At 40.8% G+C, this 23,334-nt stretch overlaps 1 protein-coding gene across 2 annotated transcripts in view; it reads left to right on the forward strand.

Moving 5' to 3' along the window:
• Positions 1–1,744: 1,744 nt before the first annotated feature.
• Positions 1,745–23,334, forward strand: part of blnk (B cell linker) — a 44,205-nt gene continuing 22,615 nt past the window's right edge. The window contains exons 1-3 of one of the 2 annotated variants that reach the window (XM_039784137.1): positions 1,745–1,998; positions 2,257–2,319; positions 13,712–13,758. In XM_039784137.1, the coding sequence (XP_039640071.1) occupies positions 1,930–1,998; positions 2,257–2,319; positions 13,712–13,758 (179 nt within the window). In that variant the 5' untranslated portion in view covers positions 1,745–1,929. The remainder of the gene's footprint in view (positions 1,999–2,256; positions 2,320–13,711; positions 13,759–23,334) is intronic. The other variant, XM_039784138.1, reaches the window with a different exon arrangement.

A 23,334-nucleotide genomic window follows, 5' to 3' on the forward strand; every position in this document is an offset into this window, starting at 1 on the left:
AGAATCGGTGACTCGTTCAAAGACCCCCATTGTCTCTCCCTCCTTCTCTCTCGGCATCTGTTATCCACCCAAATAGGCAACGCTACCAGCTCGTCAAGGTCTCTAGGCTCAGGATAAGAAATTAGTTCATCTTTAACTTGCTCAGTCAACCCCTGATTAAACACAGCCTGTAGTGACTCCTCATTCCACCCACTCTCCACAGCCAATGTCCTGAATTCAATTACATACTCTGCTACGCTGCGGGCTCCCTGGCGGAGAGAAAACAATCATTTAGCTGCGTCCTTACCTCAGACGGGGTAGTCAAACAGCTTCCTTGTCTCCACCGTGATCTCCTGGTATGAGACCATGCAGGGATCCTGTCGTTCCCACAGGGCTGAAGACCACTCCAGAGCCTTCCCACGGAGCAGACGAATCACAAAGGCTATCCGAGCTTTGTTTGTGACGTAGGAGTTGGGCTGCAGGTCAAACACTAATCTACACTGTATGAGGAACGAACGACACTTTCCCAAATCCCCCTATACTGGTGTGTTGGAACCTTGGGCTCCCGGAACAAAACAGATCCAGGGACAGCAGGCATGGGGGGGTGAAGTAGGGGGAGGAGAGACTGCTGGGACAGACTGGTAAACAGGGTTTGTATGGAAGGCGTTATCTCCTGTAGTGCCGTCCTGTGCCGCCCCAACATATCTCCTTGCTGGGAAATGGCATGGCGAACCAGGTCCAGGTCCGCTGGGTTCATCTTAGCCGGATTGTTCTGTCACGATTTTCTAGATACAGAACCCAAAAGCAGAAAAAAGTGATAAAAGGTGAGTATTTATTAGGTAAATCTGAACGTGGAAGCAGGTGAGTCCAGGTGATGGGGCAGAGGGAGGGAGTGAGTTGGCTGGAGGGGAAGAGCAGGTCCGATATGGTTGAGGGAGCAGACAGCCAGGCAGAGGTGGAGAGAATTTCCCAGGTGAAACTGCAGACAAAAGAACAGGAGGCAGATTAGCAACAGGCAAAAACAACTGGACAGCAGAGCTAACTCTCAAAAGATTAAAGCTGATACGCAGGCACAACATACTGGTTTGGCTAACGATCCGGCAGGGAATGGATGTCAGGTCACAGCTTTTATGGTGTAGAGGTGATGATCAGGACTGGGTATGCAGATTGCAGATTGCTGATGACACACAGGTGTGGGTAGTTGCAGAATCTGCCGCCTTGCTTTGTAGCCAGACAACCAGACGTTCAAGAAAACTCAGGCAGAAAGCTGGTCAACACACATCACAATGATTGGGATGTCTACTTGGATGCAACGTTGTCCTCCCTGCGATCAAAGATTAATCCATCAACAAAGTACAGTCTGTTGATGTTAATGTATGGACGAGAGGCAAGACGGCGCCGAGGGTAGATTGCCCCTCCAGCAATCTACCCTGGACCGCACCACTATATCCCAGAGATGGTCCTACAAAACATTTCTAACATTAGAACATCTCCACAAAGCTAAACTCCCTTTGTGCTCCTCTACACAATTAAAAGACACTTTACGAGGTATGTAACTTCCCCAATTACAAAAAAAAATTAACAATAAATCCCTCAGACTCTGCTTGGCTGTAAATGAGGAGGTGAAAGTCAAGTCACTCTCTGTTATGACACTTTGGTTTCTTAATACTTTTTTATACATAACTTTGAGGAAGTCCCTGCTTTCCTATCGCCGATGCCTCGATGCAATCTTGGGGACAAATGTAGACATCCCATGATTTGCCACATTACTTACGGATGAAGGAGAGGAAGACAGAGAGTGTGTGTCGCTGTTACTGAGGTGATCTCCCTGTGTGTACCTCTCCCTATTGCAGCTGGCTGGTGTGTTGGAGCCACGGTGTGTGAGGGCTCAGTCTGTAACTGTACTTCCAAAGGCACGCTTCTGCTCACAGGTTCCCCATTGAGAGAAAAATGAACCTGCCGTCCAGAGAGGAGTGTGAGGGTTGGGACTCGGCGCAGGTGGCCTTCTTTATGTGCAAGGTGAGTACAAGTCAGAAAACCAATGAATGCTAATGGGACTATTTCTTTAAAATGTCAAAAAAATCATAGTTCATCTAGCTAATGTGGATTATGTGAAATCTCATGTTTGACTATTTCTTGTCATTCATACGATATGTATAGCGCTCAAGCAAGTGTTGAAATAAACAGATGCTGGCATAAGATGACAGGAAGACAAATGTAAATCATTAAATGTAAATGTAACAATTAGGGGGTGAACCAATATGTACTGCCCCTCAGAACAACATGCAAGAATGTGCTGCGACCGTAAACAGACTGAAAATGAATGGACAAAGACTTCTGGTGAGTTATTGCCTCACATTTTTCTTGTTTCACCTGAATTTTTCCAGAAAATACTCATTCTATCTCTCTTGCAGTCACATAATCTACTAATTTGTTGAGGTTCATGTCTGGGTTGTGGTTGTGTTCAGTTTGTTATTCTAACTGCATGAAAATAGACAAATCCTCCCGAGCAATTATTATGATTATGGTATTAAAAAACAGCAGAACTGGCTACATTTCCTCTAGCTCATGTGCGTCCGTTTTGCTAAAGAAAAAATAAACAGTTATAAAAGTTGGTGAAAACCCAGTTTACAATGCCAAACATTTGTAACATCCTCAGTCAAATGTGTTTGTAGCAGTCTGTTTATCCATGTTAATAGCTGAATCTTAAACATTTAAAAACGCTATTTCTTGAATATACTTTACTATGAATCTTAAATTGCACTGCAGCTCTGAAAACTTCCAAAGTTGTAAAACAGAGGACAGTTTACTGGATATGAAGTGTGACTAGTGTAAATTCACTCCCTTGTATTACTTCCCGCACTCTTGCGGTGTGTAATCACTTGCCCTCAAAATATGGAAGTGAGTACATCAGTTGCAACTTCTGCTTTGAAATGCATTGTCATCATCCACATTGTGTGTCACTGCGTGAGGCCCTTCTGAGGTCTCCGAGAGGCACATTGACACGAGTGCAGGTGCAAACTGTGAGAGAGCAAGAACTGTGAAATCAAACTCGGGAAAAATAAATCTGTGGCCCAAAGTATCATTACATCGGCTTCAGTCATGAGTGTTGGATGGGAACTGCCTAAGAGGATTACATGCAGTTAAAAAACTGAAGCATAGGTTTATAACTTCCTAATATTTAGTAAGTTCAGGCTAAATAATACCTCAGTAACACACCCTGGCTTGCCTTTAGAAGCATTTATTCAATTGGCCATTTTTAAACACTTCTTGCCAGGCTAAGAAATAACAGCATCAATCTACTCTTCTATTTGTTATTCACTGACCCTGAGCAGATTCCATTTTAGGTTGGAGATATTGTATCTTGGAAGCATTTCCCCTATATCTCGCAGGGTTATCTCGCCCAAAATATGCTCACTGTGGACTTTTATGAGTCAAAATAATGTTTTCAGAGCAGAGGCTTTGATGTGCAGGTTACCAGTGCAGATCTGAAAAATGCATATGTACATAAAGTATGTGTATTGACTGATAGATCCCATAGCTACAGACCCAGCGGGCACACCCAAGCTCTATTAAACTCAGGTAAACCCATGCTCGTATTGAACGAGAATATTTCACAGTGACTGCACAGCTGGCTACACACACCATCAATTTAACCAGCTTCAAGGCTGATCAAATATTCCGTTTATGAGTGCACCTAGTTGTGTGAACCTTTGGTCGCTGTATTTGACGTTTAGCCTCGTATGGCTCTACGGCAATGTCAGTCTGTCGGTCCACTGCTTTGGTCCAGACTGAAATATTTCAACAACTATTTTATGGATTTTCATGGGATTTTGTATAGACATTCATGGTCCCCTGGGCCCAGTTTTTAAAAAAAAAATTTATCTGGATCAAACTGATCTGGATTTGGAAATCCCCCTGCTATCCAGCATCTCCTGATCCATCTTACTTTTATGCCAGTTTCTTTAAAAGGAACATTGGATTGGATCACTGTGATCCAAATACCAAATTTCAGGATTACCAAATCATGTTTACCAGAGACTTAAATGGAACAAACAGTGTAGCCTACTGGCTTGGCAAAGAACAACAGGTAGGCAAAATACCAGTGGCCACAAATAGCCATGGTTTGTTATAATTTTAAGAAACAGAAACACTGTAATAAACAAACCTTTTACATTCCTTATTTTGTTATGTTTTTGTTTACCATATCTCATTAGATGCAACATGCTTCAAATATGAATAAATGTATCATCAGTAAAAATTGATTTTGTGATCATTCACTTGTAAGTCAAATGTAAGATCAGATTACATGGTCTGATCAAATTGCCTCGTTGTCAGGAATTGGGGTACAGAACTCCGGCGCAGACTGGAGTAGATGGTAAAGAATCTTGTTTTATTGAAGCTGTGAGTGTGGGCTGGCAGTGGGGGTGCTGGGTCCGAAGATGGCTGGGCTGGTAGAAGGGGTGCTGGGTTCCAAGATGGCTGGGCTGGTAGAAGGGGTGCTGGGTTCGAAGATGGCTTGGCTAGGCTGGCCGAAAGGGTGCTGGGTCCAAAGATGGCCGGGCTGCGTTCTTCAGTGCGGCTGCAGAGTGCGTGCCGTGGTTATTGGCAGCAGAGGATTCTGAAGGTGGGTTATTTCTAGGACAGAGATCTTCCAGTTAGTAACGTCAGGAAACAGAGCAGACAGGTAAGTACAAAGACAAGAAACTAGACTAAATACAAACATCAAAAGCTGGTGAATACACATACTCAGTGGTAAGTAACAAGCCCACAGGGAGAGGAAAGTCAGGCTGGTATTTTAAGGCAGTTGATGGAGCAGGATAAGTAGCAGGTGCGCTGATTGGGATTGGTGCCAGGCGTGGGGAGAGTCAGCAGGGGGGGGCGTGTCTACACACTGTGGAACATGCAGGCAGAAACAGAAACACAGACAGACAAAAAAACAAAAACACATGGCAGGCATAACAAAATGAAGAAATAAACCACAACACATTCACAAACCACCAGACTGTCACCATGCGGAAGTCACGGCAGGCGGGGGCGTGACACTCGTGGCTGATTAAATATTTGTTAAACCTACAGACGGACAAAAAGGGTGACCAATAGCGCTGATTTTTGGAAAAAATTGTAACGACAAAACATGGAGATACAAGGTTTCTGCCCGACAGCGAGGGATATCCATGCTCCTCAGAGGATGAATTCTAATGATTTTGGTGACCCATCAATCGCTCTATAATCTTTTCATTCAATATTACCGACATTATGGAGGCCAGGCCACCATAATGGTGGTGCTCTAGGAATGGCAATGTTGGTCAATTTGAAAAATCTCAACAACCATTGGATGAATCGCCAGGAAATAAATAAATATCTAGGTATATAACTATATATATATATTTATACCGCATTCTCATGAATGGGTTCGTATGATAGGAGTACTTAATGTATGCACAACAATTCATATGATATCCTACAAAGTTAGGTAACCGCCGGCCGGCACATGATGACTGGCCAAATGTTAAGTTTAGCGGCCTTTACAGTTAAATTTAGCCAACAAAAGGTTACTGTGTGCCGGGTACAGGGCACCGCGATGTCACTGTCCGTTCAGCGGCTGTTGCGGTGGAGTTTAGCCGACAAAAAGTTACCGTCATGCCACAACGACAGTTAAGTTTAGGCATGAACATGCGTTTCCTGGGTGAAAGTCTTGGAAAGTCTTTTTATTTTGTCCCAGGACACGAACTCCACTCCCCTGTGTTTTATGACCCCCCATCCTACCTATGCCAACTAGAGTGCTCTTATACAGCAGCAGTCAATGTGATTCATACAGCAAAAAAATATGTGGAACACATCTGAATTGCAGTGCATTACTTTTCATAGCTATATGTGAGCTATGAAAGCCTGAAACATAAATCAATTGAAAATAACTTGAAATGATGTACATATATTCATGGTCCCCAAGGGATGAAGCCTACATTTATGGTTCCTCAGTGGTGGATCATTTTGTTTATTTAAATCAAATTCAACTTGGGTCATTGTATTAGTTGTCATTGATTGATGAAGATTAAATCACTTTTGCTGGGGAGAGGGAGGACATGGATTTTTGTTTGGCTTCTGAAGGGCGGCGTGGCAGGAAAAGTTTGAGAACCAGTGAGTTGGCTGATGGATTACCTGGCCAGTATACTGTGAAGAGAAACCTTCAGTGTGTATAAATAGTCATTTGTCTCTTTGTCCTTGTGTGTCCCTGTACCTTGTCCTATACTTCCCCTTGTGTGTAAGACAGGACAGTGTTAATGTTTAATCTGCCATCTGCATCCTCATAGATTTGTTTTGACATTTTTAGCTCTAAAAGTGATTTCTGAAAAGTGTCAGCTTTGGAAATGTTTTATCTCAGAATTCAGCAGGTGGCGCTATTTTACTCTTCAGTTATGAGTGTTGTTTCTTCTATTTTGGACAAACAGCCCGCTTGCAACAACAGAAACTGTGAGCTTTGGTGTGTGTAAATGTAGCTGCATGTACATATACAAAATTTTTTCACCCAAAAATGTGTTTTCTTACCAGTAAGCTTAGAGCTTCACTGTGAAGAATGATGAATGTGCAGAGTTTGACACTAAGGCTGTTTTTACTTTATTCAAAGTGGGAAAGTTTGTCACTGGTCACCTTAAATAAAAGATTTATGTACATACAAGCATTACTTTGTTCGTGGGATGTAAAAACCTGTACCCCAGGGGTACTTCTACTGTTGCCAGGGGGAACATAGAAAGATTGGGGAGCAGCTCAACTAATTTAAAAATAATGTAATCCTGATTTCATTAAAAGAATATATCAGATATAGCACCTGCACACTTCATGTTGCAGTTATGTAAGAGTGCATGGAAACTAGCTAGCAAGCAAGCGCAGACATTTTTACAGGTAGCTAAAAGCACGCCCGCCGATAGGGGGGGACAAACGGGTCTGTTGTCCCGGGCCCACAGTAGGGGGGGGGGGCAGAACTGGGCCCTCATTAAATTATGGAAGAATTAAAAATCTTTTTTTTAAATAGGCCTATTTGTGGAAAAAAAAATATGTAGCATAATATTTGAATTACATAAAAGCGTTTTATTTGTTTTCTTCCTAATTGTCCTGGAAATGGTGGTCAAGAACCCCACCCCCACCCCCAACATAAAAATGGTTTGGCCACTGATCAAAATTTGATATTGTCACTTGATTTGAAGTTCAATACGCTCAAAATGTCCGGTCAGCACAAGTCCAGAGCTCGGAAAAGGAAAGAAAAGAGAAGAAGAAAATAGAGGCCTTAGAGATTTTCTAAACAAATATTTAAAAAAAGGTGCTGACGGTGAAGCTGGAACTGTCAACGTAGAGCAAGGTAAGAAACAGCGCAGCCAACGTTTACGAGCTTTGTAACGTAACGTAACAGGCCAGCTCTCATGTTAACGTCCATTAGCTTGTATAAAAGCCTGACACAACACGTTAACTTTGACAGAAACAGTTGAGTTTGGTAGCTCCATCAGTAAGGATGAGACAGAGAGAGATCCAGCTGCAGTCAGGTGACAGAGAGAGTGATGCGGGAGGGGCCCCGCTGCCCCGCAACGGAGGGACAGAGTCAGGCTACCCGTGAGAGAGAGAGAGAGAGAGAGAGAGTGATGCGGGGGGCTCGCTGCCCTGTCGGAGAGTCTGAGCAGGATGGATCAGAGACTGATTACACACTTAATTTCAGTGAGAGATGTGAGGAGAGGAAGAGCAAGGGGAAAAGGAGAGATCTGGCCGCGGGGGGCCATCTAAGATCTCGTCCCGGGCCCATGCAAGTCAGCTGGCCTGGCTAAAAGTAATGAATAAGTGGTAGGAATAAATAGCTAAGCGCAAGGACTAAATAGTTCTAATGAGTAGTTAAAAGTAGTGGAGAAACTAACTAACAAATAGTTAGCTAAAAGTATTGCATAAGAAGCTAAAATGGTTGGCTAAAAGTAATAGATAAATGGTTTGAATGCAACTCGATGTAGTTGTGTGATTCTGACTAAACCAACCAATCAATTGACCGTTCAAGAAGTATGAAAAAATTAACAATATCTAGTTTATATAATGAATAGTTTTGGGAATTGATGAAGGTGTGAGTTCATCTGACAGACCAAAAATGTTTGGGAACCACAGTCTTAAACTTCTAGATAGATCTTTAGACCTATGAAGTGCATCAGTATGCCTTCACTGCAATCAGTCCGTCACAAATGCAGCAGAAAAGGTGGAACGATCTTTATAAGATTTGTTTGACTCATCTGTAACTCAGCATGTGTCTTAGAGCAGAGAGGGCCTGTACTGTGGGCTCTGAATGTCATCCAGCGAGCGTGCTCCTGCTGAGCATTGCCTTTGGCCTACTTTGCATATTCATATGATGTTTATGCAGTAGATGGCGCAAAGGTCATAAACCCCCCCCAGTAAATAGACACCTTCTTTACATTTCACCTATAACATCTCTTTATTTAAAGGTATCAGTGGGGAAGAAGTACGGAGTGTGGATTGGTAGCTGGAGAGATGCCAGTTCACCTACTGGGCACTGCCAAGGTTCTCTTGAGCAAGGCACCATATCCCCCAACCGCTCAGGGCACTGGTCCAGCACTGGCAGCCCACTCACTCTGACATTACTGACATCTCTCCATTTGTGCATGAACCGTGTGTGTGTGTATTTCAGGCCTGTGTGTAGTGATTTCTAACAAACAGAGTGTAAATTGTAATTTCCCCACTAAAGTATAAAAATAAATTAAATTAAATTAAAATATAGTACAGTGTTGGATGGGAATGACATTCAGACAGCAAAGCGTAGATAAAGGTATTCTCCATCTCTTTGATGCCCTGTTCCAACCACACACACAGGTAGACAGGTTAAAAGAGATATATAGTAGATCAAAAGAATTGTCATCCTCTATCTTTGTGATGCTGCCTGTGTGTGGCGGCTGCGTGAGGAAGTCGGTACTCAAAGCAAAGGACAGCCTATGCACACCCATTTGGCAACATATATCACATGAGTGCTTTGTTGTTGGCATCAAACATCTACAGTGGCATGCTATAATTAAAAATGATGTGCTTTGTAAACATGTATGTAGGCTATAGTTAAAAAGAGAGGAAACAACAATTCTTTTAACAGAGATTAGGTATTATGTATATCCAACTGTACACAGCCCCCTTGTGATGAATGATGCAAGCAGAGCAACGTATTAGGGTCTTAAAGGAGGAAAACACCTTAAAGGTCCTTAAAGGTATGGGACCTATTATAAAAAGGGAAATTTCCATGTGTATTATTATAAAGCATGTCGATGCCGTATACATATTGTAAAAGTATCAAAACCCTCAGTCCACTTTTTCGGGAGGAGGGTTTAAAGAGACAGGCGCTAAAATGGAGCGTTTCAGACAGCCGATGAATACAGGTATATTCAGAGATTATATTATGAGAACAATAATGTGAACATTAAATCATGTTAACATGGTCTTATAGAAACCCAAAATACAAGTATGAAACAGCTAAATTAAATGTGCAAAATATGTCCTCTTTTAACCAGAATTAGCTTGTTACACTTGTTACAGATTTTGAAAAGATTTAGTGTAGATGTGGAAGGTCTCTCACCTAATTACAGCCATGAGATTTTGCACAGCTGCTGTGAAAGCTATGCTTATTGATTTCAAAGGAAAGCATTAACAAATGTTCAACGTGTCAACAACACTTCCTCATGCAGAAGAAGGCCGTTTTGTGCCACTATGTGTGGGTTGCTGCCTATTTTTAATAAACTAAGATTTATTGATGAGATAGCCATTTACATAAAGGTTTTTTTAATAAGTTTAGTGTGTATGCCTTGGACCTTTTTCTCTTTTGTGCATTTGTGTTCCCCTATCAAACAGCACCTTCATCATTTCTGTGACCTCCTGAGCACTCCAGACTTTTTTTTTTATAAACATCCACATGCAGTTTGCCATTCCAACAGATTGCTTAAAGCTGCTTAATGCGTGTACTTGCCAGGGTTGTGTGCTTTAAACTTTGCCAGCTGTGCCCAGAGCTTTTTGGTTGTTTGGGCCTTAGGTCAGCTTACCCAACATCTGCAGAGATGCCAGACAGCAAAGATCTTGTTGAACCTCAAGAATATAGTTCTATCTATTGCGATTATGCTAGTGTTTAGCCCTAATGGAGTATATTAAATTTTTCACGTTTTACATACTCTGATTTACAGTTTTTTTTCAATTGCTTAAGCACAATTTTGAAAACAGGGACAGTCTTTTTCAAAACACTACACACAAGCTGCTAAATGTAGAATTATGACATGATTTTACTAAATGATGTTGATGGCATCATTTTAGAGAAAAGAAACAATCCTGGCAATCTGTGTCCACCCCAAATATATTTTTAGCCATGCAGCTATAGGGATGGCAATTTTTGTCCACCACTTCAGTCTAGACTAAAATGTCTTTACAGTAATTGAATGGGTTGGTAGGTCCTGGAGAGAAGGAAGATTGCAGCCAATCACCTTCTCAGCAGAGCGGATGGTACGCTGCACTCTGCCCTTGTCCTTAGCAGTGGCAGCAGCGTACCAGATGGTGATGGAGTAAATGATAGCATGTTGACACATTAAACTAAGATGATGAAGATGACAAAGTTATACCTTCTAAAGAACAGCTTGTTTTTCAGCATGTTACAACATGTTAACATACAGTAAGGGCGGCCACACAGAGACACTAGCTTAACTGTAGACTTCCTGCTAATACTACCACCAGATGATGCAAATCTCCGATATTCAAATATTCTATGTCGCCTTAAAGAAAACAGGGAAATGAAATATAAGGATCGATAAAGCATTCATTCAAATAATCTCCAGTTCAAAATTTAGCACACACAGGCATTGCTACTCACACTAATCACGTCATTGCAAGCAAGAATTCAAGCTTGAAAAAGATTATTACTTATGGAAGTTGGAGTATATGTAAGTTATAACAGTGAGAATTAAAATGTCATTGAGTGCTGCTTTGAGTGAGGGTACCTGGTATGTAGTACAAAGGAGAGGCTGCAGCTTGTAGAGCTGTTGCGTCTCATTTAAACAAGCACAGACACTCCTATAAATAATTCAATGTGGGAGCAGTGTGTGAGTATCCACTGGGGCAGACTATTTGATCATTTTATCGGGTGTCAAAAGGCTAAGTCTGATTTCATACGGATATTCTCCTGTAAGCCAGTGGGAAGACCAAGTGTGTATCTGTGAGGCCAAGGTTCAGTTCTTTGAAGGAGGTAAAGCCTTTCATATTAAGTGATCTCACTCTGATTTACAAATGATTCAATCGCAAGCTCGGCTTAAAGCGCTTTCACCATACTTTGGGCTTATTCCTAGAGGTAATGCATCCTTTTGTTGCACATATGTTCTCACTCTAAGGTATTTGAGCTGCATTATAACATCATAAACAACAATTACTATGTAATCAACTGTAGGCATCTTAACCGTACATCATTACACCTGTTTCAAAGGACACTCTGCAGATAAAGGGCCGACCATACATTATTCATAACTACATTAACTATCCATATTAGACTCATACGTCATACATTAGCCTCTTATCACAAGCCTCTCTATTTTTTTTCATTTGACAACTTACAAATTTAAGAGCAAAATATCCACACTTTCACAAACATCTGTTGTCATGGATCTTCATTACATTATGACAAATATAAAACAGAGAAGAGACAGAGCAAGTTATGACATGGAGCAATGAATTATAAATGAAGAGGGGAATATATAATTTAGTGGGATTTTCTTGCATATTTTATGGTAATCATTTCCTTTCATTTGTGAATCACAATTGCCTTACTGCAAAGCAGACATTAAATGCAGCAAAGAATCCCAATGCAGCGGGCTGCCAGATAAAGTCTTTTAAATGCTTGATGATTTATGAAATTGTGTATAATGGTGGTGTGTTTTTAGTTGGAGGATCAAGCTTTTCAGTTTCAGTGGTTTTTTTTGCATCCACTGCTGGAAAGAGCACCGCTTAATGTTTAATTTGTGAAAGCAAAAATGAGGAGAAGACTTGGACTCGAACGCTGGAAATGGTGACTCAGCTTGGACTCAGACTCTTCTTTAGTGACCCGGACTCTAATACTGGGGAATTGAGACTCGACTCGGACTCCAACTCAGTTCATGGCGACTCGACTCTGACTCTTCTTTGAGGACTCGGACATGCTGTCAAACAGGTAAAAGTGGCCAAATTGTGGGATGTCACGATAGATGAAACACCTTGTCTAGTGTCCAACATGAGTAGAAACATCTCCATCATTAGAAGAAGTGCTCGTCTGTTGACAGACTCAACAAAAAAGTTAGTAACACAGAATCTAGTCTCGTCCCATCTAGATTATTGCACTATGATCTGGTCTAGTGAGTCAAAACACGAGCTTGTCAAGTTACAGCTCACTCATAACAGAGCAGCATGCCTTGTTCTTCGCTGCCCCACAAGGAGAAATGTGGAAGAAATGCATACTAGGCTGTCATGGATGACAGTAGATGAAAGACTAGAAAAATATTTTATTGTTTTTGTAAAGATATTTTTGAGGGCTTTTTCCTTTTTTCAGAACAGCTTAAGAGATACATGAAATTGGGGACAGAGAGTGGGGATGACATGCAGCAAAGGGCCTCAGGTCAGATTAGAACTTGGGTTGCTGGCAAGGACCAAGCCTACATGGGGGCACTCTACCAGGTGAGCTAGAGGCCGCCCCAGACCTTAATGTCGTTTTGGTACATTAGGCAAACCCACCAGCCTGTTCTGGCAGTAGGTTATTGCTTTACCCTGCCTATGCCCAGAACCAATGCACTTAAAAAAAAATATAATGTATAGAGCTATAACCCCCCCCCCACACACACACACACCCCCACCGACACACACACACACTCACACACACACACACACACACACACACACACATTTAATCCTAATGGGAAATATTTCAAGCTTCAAAAAGAATCTGTTGTCAATCCGGTGTGATTCCGTTATTCCTTTCTGTTGTCTTCTTTCTTCTTTTATTTCATGTCACTGTTTTGTTGTTTTTTTTTAACATGAAAAACATGCTACTGTGCCTTTTGTTTTATGAAATTCAGGATGTTTTCATAGCTCTGGTATAATATAATGTATGTTTATCTTGAGTTGGACCCCAGGAAGAATAGTCTTGACTACGGTGATGACTAATGGGGATCCTTAATAAACAATAAACTCAGACTTGGACTCGAACACTTTGGACACAAGACTTGACTCAGACTCAGACAGTTGGTGACTCGACTACACACAGAACATCAATAACTTTATTTGATTTTAATCTCCCCAGCGGCTTCTCCATTGCTGCAGTGACTTCACGGTGTTTTGCGTTTATGTAATGTTGGTAACCATATGTGACCCTGCAGCTCCCATGATGTATGTACAGTATGCACTAATGAAGTGGTTTCTCTTCCTCTTTGGTTTAGTTTAAAAATAACATGAGGGCTAGAAGAACAAACTGTGCTGATGACACGGCCCTTAGTGAGGTGCTGCCATCTCCTGTTAGCTAATAGGTGATGCATGACCATAAATGTGTGTTGTATTGCAGTTTTAATGCATTAACATGCTCAGATGGATGTGTTAAGGTGTTAAAGTTAAGGTGACACACCTGTGTTGTCACCTCAGTAAGGAATCACAGTCATTTAGAACTCGTTAGGCTCTAATTTTTGAACTGATTTCTGTGATGCTTTCACAGAGCCTGTCTGACAGTGACATCAACAAGTTTACCATCGTCCACCAACCGTAAGTAACGCTCTTACACCGCTGTCATCACACACCTCAATCGCACCTTCCTTTCTTCTAACCTTACCTCCCTTCCAGCTGGGATTTTTTCCTTTACTTTTAAGCACATTTTCCTGATGATACTTACATACTTTTACTGAAGTAACATTTTCAATGCAGGACTTTTACTTGCACTGTGGTGTTAGTACTTCTACTTAGATATAGGACCTGAATACTTCTTCCACCGCTGCTCCCTTCTCCCCGTCTTTGCTTCTCTCATCTCTCTTTTAATTGTTGTCATGAGAGTAAAACATTTCAGGAACACAGATGTGTTTCACAACATATAGACTGCTCTTCAAACCCAGAAATATTACTACATTCAAGCATCTCTCTATGAATTTCGAGTGACAGGAGTGTGAAAACTAGGTCTGGGTATCACCAATGAACCAATTTGATTCTGATTCACTAGGTCCCGATTGGATATTAATTAAGTTAGGGGGTTTTCAGTTACAGTACTAATTTGGTCCGGTGAATGAATGAACAACACACAGCACAGCAACACGAGCCACACTATTACAGTTTTTCTTGATTGCTTTGACCTGCTTAAAGAAACTGGGATCCACTTGGTTTTCATCATCACTGTCTCAGCAGAGCAGAAGACACCTATTGCAAATGTGTTAACCCTTTCTCATTGGATTGACACATTTTCCCCACCCTTTTGCAGAACAGTTAACATGGCTGTCATTCAAGCAGTCCAAACTCCATTGTTTTAGCTATGGTAACCAAACAGAAACCATCTGTTCCTAACTATTAGAAACTACCTACATCAGTATGAAATCACTGAAGCACCTGTTTGACACTCCTTGACACAAATCTTCAATTAGCAATCAGTCAGCAGGTTTAGGCCATGTGGCCCCATAGATCAGTGTACAGGGTTAGGCCATGTGGCCCCATCATCCTGACAGAAGAGACTGAGTATCAATAGTGGCTATTTCTTATACTCTACAGTAATAGATGTTTATACTTTACTGTAATAGATTTTATTTTTATTTTCTTAATTTCCTGTACTCTAATAGATTTTATTTTGGTTTGGTTTACATGTATTTTGTGTAATATTTACAGTATTTCAGTTTTTAGCCACAGTTTGAAAATAAGAATCAATGGAATCAATAAAATTTGCATCAAATCATTTCTGATTCTGGATCCAATTCTTTGCAAGAAGGCAAATTTGTCAACAAATGGCACTGGCATGAAAGCTCCGTACAGTAATAGGCTACAATGACAAGCAATGGTGCACTGATTCGCACTGAGTGCTGTATTTTGTATTTTGTTGTCCACTGTGTAATGGTTGATTGGAAGAGCTCATACAGTTGTTTGCAAGTTGTGTTGTTTGAAGGCAAAATTTGCTTTTGGTGCATATTTTAAATGTTTTGGCACGGTTAGAGCCTTTTGCAAACAAAATGTTTCGTTTTGACCATGAGTGTCACTGTTTCGACCTGTGTGTTAACTGTTTTGAAAATGTGGAGTTTGAGTTGACTGCTGTATCAAAGCATCAAGAAAAACTGTAAAATCCACACAGATAAAATCTGGGTGGGGAAAGTGAAAGAGCAGCGCTTGTCCCTCCCTCATTACCATCACTGAGGTGCCCTTGAGCAAGGCCCTTAACCCAAACCGTTCCAGTGGAGCTGCTCAGTGGCCAGCAGATCAGACTGTGGTTGTACTGGGCAGCTTCCAGGTGTGAATGTGTAACTGTGTGAATGTGATCAGGGCATCCCTGCAAAAGAGAGGCTGCCTCTCAGTGAACCTCCCCTGAATAAATAAAGGTTAAATAAAAAAAATAAAAAAAAACACTAGTCCAACGCAAGTAGTTACCTGTTGGTCAAATCAACCAAAACTCCGATATTATTTGCACCTCCAACATCAATAGCGTGGAGTTTAGAGTGGTCTGTGACGTAAGATTGTGTGATAGAATTTCACATGCCATGTCGTGAATTTTCACGGTCACCTTGTGTTAGCGTCATAATCCTTATACACTTAAAGGTGCCCTGCCACACGTATTTCATTACTTTGTGGCGATGTCTGAAGTTCTACCATGGACTTTTTTGTGGAAAAAATGCCTTGGTTATCTTGTTCCAAGCCATTCTAGCGTGGTATAGAAAGCCTACAGGAAGACTCGATTTCTGCCAGTTCTCATTAATATTCAACAAGCTAAGCTGTTTGAATCTGATTGGCTAACAGCTAGCCAATGAGAGCCTGGCTGTCAGAATCCTTTACCCAGCCCAACTGGGCGAGCTAATTAATAGTAATGAGCTCAGGCAACATGATGTCAGACTGACCAGCTTTTGTAATTGGCCTGATTTCTCTGCTTATTTCTTTTCAGTGGCTAGAACTGACAAAGGAGGTAGCAGTTCATTTTCACATTCACAACATAACACAAACACATATGGACCTAACAGATTTCAAAAAATACAAGGAAAAACGGTTTTGTATGGCAGGGCACCTTTAAAGGTGCTGTAGGTAGGATTGGGAAGATCCAGGACTTAGCCAAAGAATTTGAACATCAACAACTTCTCAGTCCCTCCCCCCTTTCTGCTAGAGGCCAAACGGTCTCCTAAGCCCCTCCCCCCCACAAGGTAAAATGAATGTGTGTGCATGAGGAGTGATTGACACGCAGTTAGACACCCCCACCCCTGGCCCTGATTGGTGTAAATGAACAGGGGAGCTTTGGATTTTTGCAAATCGCACTACAGGCTGTAGATTGTTTTTTAATTAACTGCTTTATGTAGTTCTACTCGAACATAGGGTCAGTTTCAGCAAATATGACAGAAAGTTAGTTTTATAAGTCTTACCTACTGCATCTTTAACATAGCAGCAGCCAAGGGAAGTTACTCATTTTAAAACTAGGAACATCTGCCAACCACTGAAGGACAAATTCAAGAGCCACTCAATAGTAAACCATTAATTCGTCTCATATTTATCACAAGCTACTTTCAAATTTCACAAGCTTGTGGTGGTGCTAATTCCCATCTGTGCCTAGCTGTGTCATTAGGTGCTCAGCAAAGTAAGCTTATTTCACCTGTAGTATCGTTACTCGTTGATGCCCAGAACATGTCTGTTATTTTGGAGCATTTCGCTGCCTCCTCCTCCATCACTTTTTGAGTCTGACCTTCTCAGCGCCACCTATCCCTTTCCTTTTTTGGCTTTCCATTATTAGACTCACACACTGTCTGTTAACGTTAGGGACAGACTTCCAAGTAAGTGACAAGGAAAAAAAAGAGGTGTTCGATGGCTTTACGTCATAGGCCGATAGGAGGACCAGGGCTATGCCATTTGGGGAGGGGCCGCTCACTGAAAACAAAACAAGACTACAGACAGAAGGAAAGAAGAGACAATACAGCAAAACGGGAAATGGAGAACAAATAACAGAGAAACAGGAAGCAAGCGAACAACACAGGGACTCAAACCACAACCATGACAGTGGGTCAGTTACTATATAACACATGTTCTACTATCTCACTTAGCCAGGAATAAACCAAACTTTTTGCCACTTATTCGCCCTGTCTGTGACAGAGAAGCAAACACAGTGCAGTTCTATATAGTTAATGAACTGGAAAACACTTGAGTGAGGTCACAGGAATTTTAACTTCCCATAGCATAAGTGTCCCCAGTGGTTTCACATCAATCTCAAGACCAAATGGTGACTACAGGCTGTCTAAATCTCATCATGAATCATACACAGCTGATTCCTAAAAAAAACTGTCTCTTTACAGTTTGTTTCGATTGCTAAACGACAGTGGGCACAACTGGAGTCACATGTGCAAAACGCTAACTACAGTCTGCACAGCAGCAATTCATGTGGACCAAACTCTAGATCGTTTTTCATTGCTTGAACACAGTTTTCAAAACTCTACACACTTATCCCATGACTTTAACCACAACGTGCACAACACTGTAGATTTACAGCACTTTGTTCAAATGCTAACACACTGCTGTCAAAACTGTTAACCACACATTCAAAACAGAATAGATTTCAGTCTGGTGTCTATCAAACACTGCTGATTGCAATTTTAGCTGAAAGCCTGAGCAGGTGTCTTGTTTTAGACTAGTTAGTGAAGATATACGGTATTTATACAGAGAAACCTCAGAAAGCCTTTATTTGTATACAAACACCAAATAAGAATGAAACAATTCTACACTGTACTGTTTGAGAGAAACAGGTAAAAGAGCAAAGATACCAATATGTCCAGGTAAGATGTCTGCGGTTATGTACACAGCTATAAAAAAAAGTGAAAAACACTATATCTTTACAATAGTAAAACTGCATTCTTACTGTTTTTCAGAAAGTAATGGAAGTTAAAGCAATAGAAACACCACATTCATTTGTATTTAGAGATGATGAAGACATCCAATGTGATGAAGAAAACGTGCCACATGATGCTGGAGAGAGGCAGGATTAGTCACACTATTCTTTGGTACTGTTACGTATGTACCTTTAGGTTTTTTTCCCCCAGTAATTCCATAAATTACTAGAGACAAAGTACTTTATTGAAGAAAACTGCTGATTTTCATTCCTTCTTGTTTACCTTATGTAAAAATTGGTATGCTATACAATCTATATTTTTTCCTTAAATAAACTGTTGAGTAGTGTCAAGTCACTCAAATTGTTCAAACAGTAAAGATGAAAAAGTTAGTAATTTCTGTATTGGTGTTTGACGCTAGTGTTTTTACCCTCAGTGTGTTCTGAGTGACAGTGTGTGTTATCTCAGTGAGGACTTTGCATAGTGTTTGTTTTGAGACGTGTGTTAAGAGTTGTGTTGCTTTGAATGAGTTTTGCAGGTGATGTGAACTGTTTAGCTCAGGTGACTGTTGGTAGTGCAGGCTGTAGTTTGAGTTTTGCACATGTGACTCCAGTTGTGCCCACTGTCATTTAGCAATCAGAAAAAACTGTAATTTAGGATGGACATTTCTCACCACAGAGACAGCTCTCTGGTTTCTTCTTCTCTGCTGTAGTTGACTGTGATCAGAGGTAGAACAGACATTCTTTTGGCAGAAAAATCCCAATGTGTGACACACACACACACACACACACACACACACATACACACACACACTAACCAAACTAACAGGAAAGGCTGCCCACTCATCTTTCTATACAATCTAAATACTCATCCTCCAATATACAGGAAACACTGATGATTACAATGCTGAACTTTCCATGAGATACCATACATGACCTTAAGTCAGGTTCATATAGCACATCATTTTGAATGGGGGGTAGTGTGTTTAGGCTGGTTGGGCTAAGAATAGCAGGGTAAGCCAATCAGAGGCAGAGTAGGGCGGGTCATGCCTTTGCCATCCTAGGAAAAGAAATATCACCGTTCCCTGCAACAAGCTCCAGCTACAAACAACAGTCCCTCTGTTTCTTTTCTTTCTCTCTTTCTCCGTGAAATGAAACTGCCTTGTGTGTGTGTGTGTGTGTGTGTGTGTGTGTGTGTGTGTGTGTGTGTGTGTGTGTGTGTGTGTGTGTGCCGTGTGTGTGTGTGTGTGTGTGTGTGTGTGTGGTGGTGGCGTGTGGTACGCGGTGTGTGTGTGTGTGTGTGTGTGTGTGTGTGTGTGTGTGTGTGTGTGTGTGTGTGTGTGTGTGTGTGCTCTTGTATGGAGTTATATTCCTATCTTTAATCAAGAGTGCATTCTTTCAATTTGAGAGCATTTCTCACTGATATTACGTTCAGATTTTGTAATAATTTCCCTCAAAACCTTGCTCTCACACTCAAATAGTCACGTCGCTGCCTTGGATTTGCTCTGCTTGTGCTCAAAGTTTGTGCTCGCGGCGCTTGGATTTTTTCCTGCTTGTCTGAACGTTTTGGCGCTTGGATTTGCTCTGCTTGCACTCAAACTTTCTGCTTGGACTCAGATATGTTGTTGTTTGGACAGATTTCCTGCTCTCAGCTTTGAACCTTCTCCTCGCACTCAGGCTGATTCTGCTCACTTGCAAAGTTTCTGCTCTCGGATTTCTCCTGCGCGCTTGGATTTTTTGTGTGTTATAACCCTATCAAAAGTCAACAACCAATAGAATGCCAGCTGTAGTGTTGACCAATGAAATGATCCCAACCCTGTTGAGGGTGCGTTCACTTTACTTTAGAACGTCTGTTGAGGGCGGCTGCTCTGTAACCTGACTGTAACCAAGTTTATATATCCCCGTTCCGCCTTTTAGCTTTATTATAAGTATATGTCAACAATGTGCACAGAATGGTCGACGCACTTTCACCTGCACCGGTCAGGAAACTGGAGAAAGCTTTGAAGTGGGACGTATGAAGTTACGTCCACAACTACGAGGGTGAGTAACATAATTTAAGCACCTAGCTAGCTAGCTAGCATATGGCCTAGCTTGATGTCCAGAAACAAATAGAGGTGGTTTAATGTACCTAAACAATGATCAATGATTACCAAATTTCTCTCTCATATTGCTCCTCATAACCACTGAAAACTGTCAAAAAAATCTAACCCAAAGTCCAATTATTATGGACGTTATGTGACTGATAACTGATTGATATCTGATTGATCATTGTTTAGGTACATTAAGTTACCACGTTAAGCTTTTTCCGTTAAGCGTTAGAATGTCGCCGCTGCTGTTGAGGGAAACTGTAGTCTATAACTTCCTGAGCGACTGATCGTCCATTTTTGCCCCTTTACATAATAAATATGGCTATGAAATGGAACATGAAATACATAAATGAGGCAATACATATATAGGCATTAGTCATTATAGTTCAATAGCCTAAATACATATGTTTTACTTATATTTATTTCCGGGGACTTTTATTTTATTCCGTCTATTTATATGCACGTTATATTCAAAGGAAGTTTAATTAACTCTACAGGCTCAGACTAAAAGCAGCAGCAAGCCTGCCTGACATCAGTGCATAGCATATCACTGCAAAGTAAATAAAATATGAATAAATCACGCAGCGGTAGATTCCCAGGTCAGCTAGAGCGGGTAACGCAGCTCTGCAGACGGACCAGAGTCAGTCAGCACCTGGGAGCGAACCGCGGGGACCAAGCTCACAGGGCTGGTAGCTAACTGCTAGCTAGCTGCAGCAGCTAATATTAGAATATTAGACCCAGCACCGGAGGTCTGATCCCCATGATTTAAAACGAAAATCAAATAACCATTTGTTTTTTAATACCTGTTTATGAAATGAAAATCAAATGAACGAAAAAGTACACGGACCCAGTCTGTTAAGTACAATTTCACCACTAATAAAACAGATCTAGAGATGATATGCTTTATTTGCAACTTAAATGTAATTTTTTTAATTAATACAAAGCAAACTGAGCAGAAAGAACAAGTATTTTGTTGGTTTGTTTCTCTTCTTCCAGGTGTGACTTAAGTACCCGTTGAGCTGCATCACAGCTGCACTATGTGCATGGACCTGTGCCAGTCAGCACATCACTCACCTGTGTGCAGAGGACAGGCAGCAGTAGCACAAACCAAGAAGGTTGGGCAAGTCTGATAATAATGCAATTGTAAAAATAATAATAATAGTAAAATCATGTTACATACACTTATGTTTCTTGCTTAAATTCACAGGGTGCACAACCAGGCCTGGGAGAGAAAATTACTGATGTCCACAAAACCAAATCAGAGAAGGTAAGGTAAGATAGTAATGATGTTAAAGCAAGCTATGTACACCTAATATATTACGTGTTGATGTCTATGAATCTGTCTTTAATAGGAGCATACTATACAAAGACAACAGTGGAGAGTTCCTGGATCGGTCTGTCCTCAAACGTGCCAGAGATCTACAAGGACTTCACCCTTTTCTGCACCATCAGCGTATAATCAAAGTGATAAAAGAGAGAACAAATTATTGTTTTCTCTGTTGACATGAATAGGTGCCTGTAATGTCTGTCCATATATTCAATCAATTCAATAAATGTTGATAAGTATCACTGCTATTTCTTAAATCATTGTAGTTTTTCAGAGCAATAAGATACAGATTATTAAAACCATGTTCACATTTGCAACAAATTAAAACCCTGATCAAGGAAAATTTTTTCATGTTCCATAACATTTATAAAAAAAAAACAGTACAATTAAATTTACCAGAGCTGACACTTGGTAAATAGCTTTAATTTACCTTGTCAAAACAATGAGTAATTCATAACAAATTGCACAATATTTGACACAAAACCTTAAAAGTATATGGTTCATACTACGGTGAAGCAGTACAATGTGCCTATAGGATTTACTGTAGCAGGAACATTGATATTGGCAAACAGATGACCCAGGTTCAGGTGAGTTTGTGAGCAGGGTTATGAATAAAGATAAGATAGGCCTAGTGTTCACAAGAGGGATGATTCAGGTATGGCAACACAAATTAAGAATAATTCAATTAAATAGGAGGTATGTACAACTAGTAGAAGATAAATTAACTATACAAGAGCAATTAAGGTAAAGTTTTGAGGTGGCAAGCTAAAGTATAGTCAATAGCATGGAGTCAAGTCAACAGTGTACACCAGAATAATATATACTGTGATTAAGTAATGATACTTACTGTTGTCTGTACTAATATAACACAAAAAAATAATAGTGTTTGATGCAGTATGGAGAACAACCAAGTCCCATATGAACCCAAGAGACTTTAAGTGCAGCTGTTGATGATGTTCACTACAAACAAAACTTGCAGATGGTTGTAGTCTGTAGCCAGTCATAAAGTAGGTAGATCTGGAGCAGATGGTTGTAGTCTGTAGCCAGTCGTACAGTAGGTAGATCTGGAGCAGATGGTTGTATGTGCAGCCGTATAGGTAGATCTGGAGCAGATGGTTGTAGTCTGTAGCCAGTCATACAGTAGGTAGATCAGGAGCAGATGGTTGTAGTCTGTAGCCAGCCGTACAGTAGGTAGATCTGGAGCAGATGGTTGTAGTCTGTAGCCAGTCATACAGTAGGTAGATCAGGAGCAGATGGTTGTAGTCTGTAGCCAGTCATACAGTAGGTAGATCAGGAGCAGATGGTTGTAGTCTGTAGCCAGCCGTACAGTAGGTAGATCTGGAGTAGCAGGGTGAATTCTAGCTATCATGGGTTGGTGATATGACACACAGATCAACAGGGGTCAAAACCCCTCAGCCCCACCTGGATGAAAAGAAAGTAAAACAAAATACTTGTTTTTCAGTTCAGTTTGCTTTGTATCAATTAAACAAATAACTGCTATTTAAGGAGCAAATAAGAAACCATATCATTTCTAGATCTGTTTTTATTATAGTGATAAAATTGAACTTAACATTACGTTTTATACAGATTGCTATGAATCTATTTTCAAACTAATGTTATATGAAGGAATGAAGACTAAATTCTGATGAACAACAAACAACAGTGATGCAAAAACTGACACAAACAATCCAGTTTCTTGTGTTCTTTCAGTTATATTACAGTTTGTTTTACTACTGGCTCTAACATGAAATTAGCCAAATCCCAGGCACAATGGTTAACCAAACGAGGAAAAAATACAAAGTAGGGTCATCACATATACACACACTGTCCGTCATATGTCGTTCAATCTAGCTAGCTATACAATAAAGAACATATATTTGTTTCTG

This window comes from Perca fluviatilis, chromosome 19 (genome assembly GCF_010015445.1).
Source record: "Perca fluviatilis chromosome 19, GENO_Pfluv_1.0, whole genome shotgun sequence".
Taxonomy (NCBI): Eukaryota; Metazoa; Chordata; class Actinopteri; order Perciformes; family Percidae; genus Perca; species Perca fluviatilis.